The 7788-nt window shown below is 40.1% G+C and overlaps 1 protein-coding gene across 2 annotated transcripts; it reads right to left on the minus strand.

Annotated features, from left to right (window-relative positions):
• Positions 1–497: 497 nt before the first annotated feature.
• Positions 498–5226, minus strand: TTC32 (tetratricopeptide repeat domain 32). Of its 2 annotated transcripts, XM_008700396.2 has the most exons (3): positions 4930–5226; positions 1359–1525; positions 498–724 (listed from the first exon to the last, which is right to left on the minus strand). In XM_008700396.2, the coding sequence occupies exons 1-3, from the start codon at positions 5079–5081 to the stop codon at positions 597–599; spliced, it is 447 nt and encodes a 148-aa protein (XP_008698618.1). In that variant the 5' UTR covers positions 5082–5226; the 3' UTR covers positions 498–596. The 2 variants fall into 2 exon arrangements, 1 of the variants encoding a protein (XP_008698618.1); XR_005832755.1 differs by lacking the exon at positions 498–724 and having other exon boundaries at positions 1392–1525; positions 4799–5075.
• Positions 5227–7788: the final 2562 nt, after the last annotated feature.

Consider the following 7788-nt stretch of genomic DNA (forward strand, 5'->3'; position numbering starts at 1 on the left):
AATCAGCAAGTGCTGATTCTGACCTTCAGTGATATCATTTTTTTCTGATAAAGGATGAAGAATCATTGAATCCAAGAAACAAATAAATTATTTTACAGAGTCTTTTTTTTGGGGGGGGTCTGTTTTGTTTTTTGCTTTTTGGTTTTTTCAAATTACATCTGACCCCAGTCAAGAGTAAGGAAAAGAGTATAGAAGCCAAGAGAAGGGGCACCTGGGTGGCTTGGTCCAGATGTCAAATTTTTTAAATAAAAAGTTGGGAATGAAAATAACAAAAATATAGTTGTACTGAAGAAAATGCCACACATTTCTTTAAATATTTTACTGTAATAACATACGACTATGCATTATTATTTATTTACATTCTATGAAAAGCATACTTATTCAATATAGTTACTCGATCTGAAATTAACTACTTTAAATATATTATTTAACTTTCAGTGCTAATGCATGAATGTCTTTACCTTAAATATAAATAAAAATAGCTCAACACCAAAAAAAATTGTTCAACACCAATTTACATTATAAGGAATGAGATGCCAGGTATTATAAGGATCATGAGTCAATATTTTAATTGTTAAAACTTGCAATAATTTTTTTCAATAATTTCTTCTTCGTTTTTCTTCTTTGTCTAGAATAGTCTGTTTTAAGCTCAAAGTAGCATCTTGAAATCCAGGATTTAAGTCTAATACTTTCTTGAAATCTTCCAAAGCATCATCAAAGTATCCTGTACCAGAACCCCAAAAAATGAAAAAGAGTAATAAAACTGAGTATTTCTATACATTATTCATAACAAAGTTCAGATACGCATGCCTTTATATTTATGAGCTTTCAACCACACCTAATAAAGGATTTTCTCTTAATAACAATACATGGATGTGTATATCAAAGTAATTTTGCATGTCCTTACAGAATAATTAAAATTAAATTTTTAAATTAGCCTTAAATGAACACTTAAAATTAGCTCTGGGTTCTTTAAAAAAGAAACAGTACCTACAGTCCCTTTAATCCAGGGATCTAAAGCCCCTTCACTTTATATTGTCTCATGTGCCTTTAAAAATTTTAACTCAGAAAAGTTTCACAGGTGGTCATCAGCACTGTCCTCATTTCGCAGTTGGGAATGCACAGGCACAAAGTAATGGGGTCACCCTCATCCAGCGCCAGGTCCAATCCCCATCCCAGGGCTCCACTGTGGTCTCTAAAGCCTACCGCAAGCCTAAAATAAAGGCTTCCTTTGTTCTGGGCTCTCCACCCAAATTTTACGTAACTTTAAGACTTGATGATTACTGTATTAGTTTCACATTTGACAGCTCTGAATTCATAAAATACAGTCAAGGACTAAAGGGAAAAAAAATTCTTACCCAGCCTATACAGTATCAACCCTCTGTTGTAATACGGAACTTCAAAAGTGGGTTGGACTTGTATGGCAGACGTGTAGTCATCCATGGCTTCATAAAAATCAACCCTGAAGTACTTGATTTGCCCCCTGTTGTTATATGCAGTAGCCAAATCCTCAGGGCTGCATTTGCTTTAAACAAAAAGTTCACATTAAGAACGTGTGTTACCAAATTCCTCTCGTTTCCACTTTCATTCTCTTTTGGGTATTGTCAAACTTCGTAGCCTGTAACATGCGATATCTACGCCGAAAAACCAAGCTGAAGAAGTGAAGGGCAAGAAATAAAGCAGCGGAATCAATTTTTGTTTAATCCATCATCTACTTTGTAGCATGGTAGCGCTACCCTGTCAGTCCGAAAAACACATTGATTTTATAGTGCGTTCAGAGCCCCTGTGCATTGTCAACTTGTTTTGCAGAATGTGATATTCAAATGATTGTTCGTTTTCTAAGCAGGCTGCATCAGGGCAAAGAAGATAGATCAGATTCATGCTGAGCAAGGAGGAAAAGGCCCCGGAGTTCCAGTTTGCAATGGACATATCACAAAGTGAATCACCAATGTTATTCTCAAATTTTTAAGTGATCCCACCAAAAATGAGATTTTAAATCATTTTTCACCAATAAAGAAATACAAGCTGACCATAAGTGAAAATTCAACATGCTGTCACCCAAGGAGGGGACAGAGCTACCTTCCCTCTCGTTTGAGTTGGGATCGACCCCAAGGCCACACTGGCCTCCTGCGACGAGGACATCGGGGCTCAGGTTCATTCTGGGGGTCCTGTGTGCCCAACAGGCTCTGTTCCTGAAGGCTCCAGAGGCTGCCCCAGGAGCTCTGAGTGGGCAGAGTCTCCAGTAAGGGCAGCTCCGACCAGCCACCAACCAGCTCAGCAGGTCACTCCTCCCCTGCCAGACGATTCGTTTGCACAGAGAACATTAACAGACTCTGTTCCATGTCAGAGACAATTCTGTTTTCCTTTTTTTTTTCCCCAAAGGTATTCACACATTTGAACCAAACAGAAGAGGCACAGGCTACACTCATCCGTCATTTCTTCATTATGCCCCATCGTGCAAAGTACAGTCCTCAGAAAACATCGTGACTGCAGTCCATGCTAGTAAAAGAGACTTCTGCTAGTATCTAGATCCTTGAGATCTGACAGGCACGGCAACAACTGCTGCCACGAGAGGTACTACTCTCAGGAGTCTCCTTCAAGTCTAAGTTCACTAATGATGGACAGAACTACTGCAGCATGAGAAAACTTGTTTCTGGGACGTATGACAGAGACTGGGTGCAAGAATACTGCTGGACACCACTAGCACCATCGCTGAAACCTGGGGAACAGGAGGACACGCTCCCTTCAACTCTCTCTGTTATAATAGTAGGTGAACTGCCACCCAGTAAAAGGTTTTAAGAAAAATGCAGCCTCAGGACTCCAGGAAGGTTTTAGACATTCAATTTTTAAGCTTTGAAACTTTGTTATGAGTTTCTTATATTCATAGGATCATAGAATGTTCGGTTTAGAATTAGACCTCATTACAACAAATTCTAAAAGCCTACTTTTCATGTGGAAACTGCTTCGTATTTTAAAAAGATGGGTTAATCATTGAAGCCAAAGTGTTTTTGATGATACTAAGATTTTTGTAATGATAGTATTTATTACACTAGAATTTAACTTGCTAATACAAACGTGGATTTTTTTTTTTTTTTTTTTGCATTTGCAAACTTTAGCAAAAAAAGTGGAAGGCTGCACTTTGGGATATGAAAAGAAAATGTTATAAACCATTCAGAGCGACAGGCATGCAAAAATTGCAAATGCTTCTTCAAAATGTTTCAGTGACCCATTATTTTAAGTAATTAATTAAAAAATAAATTTAAGCTAAAAGATATATTTAAGGAAAAACTCTGAAATGACAGAATCCATTTTAAATTCATGAGTTCCTAGAAGAATTTCAGAACTATAAGGACATTAGAAGGTTCATTCAGGCGTGCTAAGCAACCTTCTAGAAACCATGGCAGATTTTCTTTCCTGCTTTGCGAAGAGGCAGATATTACATTTGCTATAAACATACATCGGTGCTTTTAGGCTGAATGTGCAAAGGAGACTAGATGGTGTTAGTATACCTGTTGCTGATAAATACTTTTTGAAACCTATTAGATAAGTCTATTCTTTGAGCTTGAAATGATAGAAAACTACATTTTCTACGTTTACTCTTTTTTTTTTTTTTTTGGCATGGGGGAGGCTCAGGGGATGGTGCTACTGTCTTGCTGCCTGTTCAGAAATTTCTATTAACTGTTACCTTGGTGTATTATCAAAATACGAAAGCAGTTTTATTTTTCTGGTTTAATTCCACATGAGTTTAACAAACAGGAGAAGATTTGTAAGCCTCATACAAAAGACAAACTGGCATCCTGTCAAGAAAAACCAAGTCATTGAAGGGAGAGAAGTGATGTTGCAGACAATTCAAAACTGTCAAAAAGCTGTTCATTCCACTGCTCTCTGTTCTGTCTCATCCTAGTCCACACCACTCCATCAACAAGAACAAAGGCAAAACCTGGAGGACCAACAAATGCTACACATCCAGGCATAAAACCAAGGCACTTTGGGCAAGCAGGTATTAGCAGGTGAGGTCACTAGTATCTCAAAAAGAAAGACATTACATGCTTTCTGACAGAAGTACACAGCACCACCTAAAACATACGCTCGCCATAATACCGGACCTGAATTGGATCAAACCTCAGGATTTAACTACCAACTCACAAGCAGTGTAGGAGACATGGGACCGTATTAAATGACATCAGGGGTCTGAATTCAGCAAATCCATAATATGGGCAACTCTCAAGACACACAACTGGCTTCCTCGACAAACTTCAAGGGAAAAAAAAGAAGGGGAGCCTTATAGATTAAAGGACCTGGGGTGCATCCTGACTTGAACCAACTGCTAAAATACACATCAGCCAAACAAAAACACAAACAAAAACGTTATTAATCAATCAGGAGCCAACACTGATTGCATATTTCATATTAAGGAATCATGTGATAATAATGATACTGTGGTTATTTCCGTAAGAATCCTTAATATTTAGAAACGCATTTTTAAATACTCATGGATATGTGTGGGTGAAACGGTAATATTTAGGCCAAGTGATATCCTCCCCCACTACACACACACACACACACACACACAGTGAAAAACGAAACACCCTTGCGGTGACGTGGTGGCTGGAGTCGCGGTCCCATGTACCAGCGAGTCAACTCGCCGTCTCCAGGTCTCAGATATCCGCCTGCTAAAATGACAGGTGGAAAAGCCCTATCCGCTCTAAGTCTTGGGTCAGTGAGAAACTTAGGAGAACCCCCAGGGGGAAGGCAGGCGGCGCCGCAGGTATCCCGGAGGAACGCGCTCCTCGCCGACCTTCTGGAAAGACAAACAGTCCGCCCGCTGCATCCTCGGTACCGGGGAGCTCAGGAGCTGACCGAAGGATCCGACGACCCCTGCCTCCCACCTCCCGGAGGCGCCGACGCCCCACTTCTCGCGATAGTTACCTCCCGGGCGCCGCTCCCACGGAGCCTGCACAGGCGCACTGGCGAATGTAAGCGGAGTACAGCGCCTCGGCTTCCGCGTATTCGCCCTTCTTGAAGTGAGCTTGGGCGAGTGTCAACGTTGCGTGGCTTTGTTGCCCTTGCTGTCCATCCATAGCGGTCGGAGCCTAGCTTTCCGCGTAGAAAAGGGGTTGACTTCTGGGCGATTACAGGCGGTACCACAGAGCCACTTCCGCACTCCCGGAATTTGACAGCAAAACCTCGGCGCTTACTAAGGGGGAGGTTTGTGCCTTCCGAGGACCCATCATCTCGCGAGATCAATCAACACGAGGCTGGCGGGGAATTCAGACGGCCTGACCCCGCTGAAGTGCGGTTGTGTTATTAATTGCTGCTTCCGCCTGCTCCGTTTTCCAGAAAAGCAGTAGATTGATGGGCCCAAACTGGTTTCCGAGTCCGTGGACTGATGTTGCCAAGAGCTTGTCCATTGTTACGCGAGTTGTGGGGGAAGGGAGCCTCACCATGCCGGAAGCAGACCTTGGTTTATTTTAGGAATGGCTCAGGGGCCCGCAGATTGATTGTAGCGCCCCTCGGGGTTGAGCGTCCACTCTTAGCAAAACACCTGGTAGTGGGTGATCTGAGTAGGCTGCGGTTACTCTGAGACACTGTGGAAATCCCTAGAGCTGAGTTGTCCGAATTCAGATTACCATTTATTAGCTCCAAGAGCCTAGACTGCACACTTCTCAAACCTCTGGAATAGTGTGAAGATCCATTAAATAATACTTTGTGCTGTCAGTCTGGTCTGTTATGTTATTTTACATTCCCTGGCTATTAATACCAAAGGGAAACTCAGTAATTCATTAATAGTAATTCATTAAGTACAGTACGTTTAAGGAAAAATTATGTAAAAAAACAACCCAGAGAGGAGATTTATAAGAAAACAGTTCTATTCATAATAGCATCAAAAAGGAATCGAATATTTAGGAATTAACCAAGAAGTGAAAGACTTTACAATGTAAACTACAAAACACTGCTGAATAATTTAAAAATTACACATAAACGGAAAGACATGCCATGTTCAAGTTAAAGGGAATCCATTTCAAAATCCCAATTGACTTTTTACAGAAATAGAAAAATCCATCTTAAAATTAATATGGAATTTCAAGGGATCCCAAACAGCCAAAATAACAAAGAACACTCACTTCCTGATTTCAAAACTTAGCTACAAAGCTACAGCAATCAAAACACTGTGGTATTAGCATAAAGACAGTCTTTTTAATAAATCTTGCTGGAAAAACTGGATATCCACATTCAAAAGAATAAAGTTGGACGGAAACATCATATAAAAAAATTAACTCCAAATAGATCAAAAACCTAAATGCAAGAGCTGAAATATAAAATTCTTAGAAGAAAACATAAGACAACAGCTTTGTGACATTCTTGGATATGACCCCAAAGACAAACAAATTGGACTTCATGAAACTTTAAAACTTTTGTGCATTAAAAGACAATAAACAGTACAAAGACAACCCAGAGAATGGGAGAAAATATCCGAAAATCATGTGTCTGATAAGGGAAATGTGGGAGATGCTGGGTTGGTGTGTCTATCTACCAGTAAGACACGTAAAGGATTCTGACATGGTGTCTCTGTCACACTTGAGAAGCTCTGGTCTATAGGACACTGGAGGGCCTACCCTGTGATTTCCGTGCTGGGGCTAGGCTCAGTTGGGGTCGCTCCCTCTCACATCCACCTTCACCTGCGGGTGGGGTTCTGCCTGGAGAGTGGCATCAACAAGCCTCCCCTTTGCCAGCTCACCCAGAAATACAGCTGCAACAAGATGGATTGCTGAAAGGGTTGTGTTCGCCTGCAACCTCATTCTGTCAACTGCTGCAACAATGTGGCCACACCACCCACACATGCCCGGAGAAGAAAGTCAAATAAGGCCCCTCCTTGGGCTCCTCCTTCCCCTACAGGGCCGCAGCTTGCTTGAGCCCCATGACCCTGGGGCCTCAGTAAAGCTTCACACTTGTTGACTAGAGAAGTGGAAAACACACACACACACACACACACACACACACACACACACATATTTTTTCCCCCAGAATATATAGGGAACTTCTAAAACTTAACTTTTTCATAGTGGGTCTATTATTTTGCATTTGCAGCAGCAGTGTATAAGGGTTTCAGCTGTTCCATGTTCTTTTCAATACTTGGCAATTTTAATTTTAGCTATTACAGGATGTGTGAGCGGTATCCTATTTTCTCTAGATTTATGAACTAGAAATTTAAGCTATGCCAAATAAGTAAGTAAATAAAACATTAACTCTAAGCCTCTTCATGTCTACTTTTTAATTTTAGAGAAATTTCTTAAGAATAGCTCTTGTCATGGAGAAAACTTAAAGTACAGCAATTTCTTCAGTTTGACCTGTTTTTTTCTTCTCCTAAATTCAACTAAAACATAAATTAATGCCTTTCATTTTAAAGAGGTTATTAAGACCATTTTCACTTCTCATCTCTCATAAATACTCTTTATGTATTTGTGTCGTTTTCAACCATGGATATATGTTACTTTTCTAAAAATGTTTATTTTCAAAAAATAAGCATTAATTTCTTAAAGAAAAAATAACGAGAATAATCATAAGAATAGACAGTAGGGGGCAACATAATATTGCCATTTTCATTTCAGACACTCAGCAGTATCTTAGAGCTGTAACATTATCAAATAAGTACTTCTTATGTTCCCTTAAAAGTATGGTAAAATAATTTTCCCCCATTTCTAAATAAGAACTCTGTATGACTTCTAGAGTAATTCACTGCAACTTCCAGTCATCTGACATTTGCCTAGTACCTTTCTAAGTTGTTTT

This window comes from Ursus maritimus, unplaced genomic scaffold (assembly GCF_017311325.1).
Source record: "Ursus maritimus isolate PB19 unplaced genomic scaffold, ASM1731132v1 scaffold_6, whole genome shotgun sequence".
NCBI lineage: Eukaryota > Metazoa > Chordata > Mammalia > Carnivora > Ursidae > Ursus > Ursus maritimus.

Excerpts from the sequence above, each read along its gene's own strand:
- TTC32 (XM_008700396.2), bottom strand. The coding sequence starts at position 5,081 with ATGGATGGACAGCAAGGGCAACAAAGCCACGCAACGTTGACACTCGCC. Across the intron at positions 1,526-4,929 it reads GTGGGAGCGGCGCCCGGGAG|CAAATGCAGCCCTGAGGATT; the intron begins GTAACTATCGCG and ends TTTTGTTTAAAG. Across the intron at positions 725-1,358 it reads GTTGATACTGTATAGGCTGG|GATACTTTGATGATGCTTTG; the intron begins GTAAGAATTTTT and ends GTTCTGGTACAG.